The 2,019-nt window shown below is 37.3% G+C and overlaps 1 protein-coding gene across 1 annotated transcript in view; it reads left to right on the top strand.

Moving 5' to 3' along the window:
- Nucleotides 1–2,019, top strand: part of LOC119414627 (endophilin-A2) — a 15,134-nt gene continuing 13,115 nt past the window's right edge. The window contains exon 1 of the mRNA XM_037681729.1: nt 1–168. Coding sequence (XP_037537657.1) covers nt 124–168 — 45 coding nt within the window. The 5' untranslated portion in view covers nt 1–123. The remainder of the gene's footprint in view (nt 169–2,019) is intronic.

Genomic DNA, 2,019 nt, shown 5'->3' with positions numbered 1-2,019 from the left:
GCCTAGCAAGTTTTTCATCCACCTCGTAAAGTTTGGAGACGTGTTGCTCTGCTGAGTTTGTCACTAGTTTTATTTAGAATATTCTTCCAGTCCAGGACCAGGTGGAAACATTGGCTGTGTAAGATGTCGGTCGCTGGGTTTAAGAAGCAGTTTTACAAAGCCAGTCAGGTAAAAACTATTTTTTTTCTAATCGTTACCAGCTGCCGAGCTAGCTTACTGCTTTACCGTGCTAGCTGTAAGCTAACCTCTTAAATGAAAGTTAACTCATTTAACTAACCCAAGAAGTGCTACTTCACATGGTACATTGTTAGCTTTAAACATCTATAGTAATGTGTTTTAAATATATTTTACTTTCCTTCCTAATTCAACAAATAATCGGTAATTTGTTGTCGAGTTTTGCTGCTTGTTGTTGAAACTGTTTTTTTTTTTTTACTGCATTAGCATCAAGATTAAGACCATCTGTTGAAGTAATTTCTCAGACAAAGAGGATTTAATGAAGATATTGTCTGTAACAGTCTGGTTTAGTTTGAGTCGTCGTTTGCTTTGTTGAATAAACTCATACAGAACTAATTATTTTGGATAATTAAAAAAGAAACAAGTTGGAGAGCAAAGTTTGTGTGAAACTAATGTTCATTTCGAACCAGAAAATACACATTTAGCTTGGTATTGGTATATAACTTCAGGTTTTTTATATTTAAATGTGTGATTTTCCAATGCATTTTTAAACTTTTACAATTTATCTGGTGTTCAGTATATATTTTTTTTACAATGATTGGTACTTGCTGAGGCCTGCAACATAAGTTTCTATCTTTAGTTTGTTTGTGATTGCTTTGGGTAGGCAGTTTCCATTACTAACATTTTTTCATATGACTCAAGGCGGAGGCTGACATTACCAGTATGTAAACCTGAATCACAGGTTCCCTCTGACGCCAGATCAATCTGAATGTCATGTAAACAAATGTTGTCATCCAATGCAACACTTTCGACTTGTAGTTGTCTTTGAACCGGCAGCAGATTTGTACTTCCTAACCCTATTTTGTCAAATTCATTGTATATTTTTTCAACATAAGGACGGAGCAGATGTGCTCAATTTGGAAATAATGCAGACTATGGATTGGTGCTTGGGGATCCATGTTAAACCTGACACTGCAAGCATGACTTTTAGTGTAAGGACTTGCAAAACCAGTGGCTTGTGTTTTGATAACGGCTTTTTTTCCTCCCTCTCGCTTTTTGCAAGTTACTTGTTTTGGCTGTAAATGATGCATGCTTGGGGAATTTGTCTTCAGTTATGTTATGTGAATAATCATTTGTTTTTAACTGATTATGTCATTCAAGATGTAAATGGACTACTTGTATAGTGCCTTTCTATCTAATCAAGATACTCAAAGTTCTTTACCACACAATATGCGCCCTCATTTACCTCTACACACACATACAGCCAGCTACTACATCTCTACCAAGCTAATTGAACAAATCATTCTAGAGACTAATCGGTGCATTTAGATCACATTCATACACTGATGGGACACACATCAGAGGCAATAAGGGGTTTCATTGTCTTGCCCAGGGACACTTTTACATGTGACTGCTGGTGGAATCGAACCCCCAACTCTCCCATTGGAGAGTGACCTCTTTAATCACTCAGCCACAGCTGCCCCACATGTGATTTACTTTACCTAAGCTAATCGGACCTGTCACATGGGGAAAAACACTCAAGTGATAGCTGCATTTCACATAAATTATGTCCTCTCGTAGTTCTTCTGCTTCATGTCTTACTCTCACTAAGTGGAGGTGAATCATCAATATGTATGCCCAGTTGTTCCCAATTGTGGCAGTGATAATCCTTTATCTATTTGTAATAAAGGTTTTATCAAGTAGACACATTTAGTCGTCGTCGGTATGTTAATATTAAAATGGGTCAATGCACAGATTGGCCCATAGGTCATATGGGCCTTTACAAAACTTAGAAGCGATGGGCTACATGAAGCAGAAGAAATACGAGAGGACACGCTTCATCAC

Source organism: Nematolebias whitei, chromosome 9, assembly GCF_014905685.2.
Source record: "Nematolebias whitei isolate Nwh7 chromosome 9, NemWhi1, whole genome shotgun sequence".
NCBI lineage: Eukaryota > Metazoa > Chordata > Actinopteri > Cyprinodontiformes > Rivulidae > Nematolebias > Nematolebias whitei.
The sequence above is the reverse complement of the archived record's forward strand: the minus strand, read 5'-3'. Positions and strand labels throughout refer to the sequence as shown.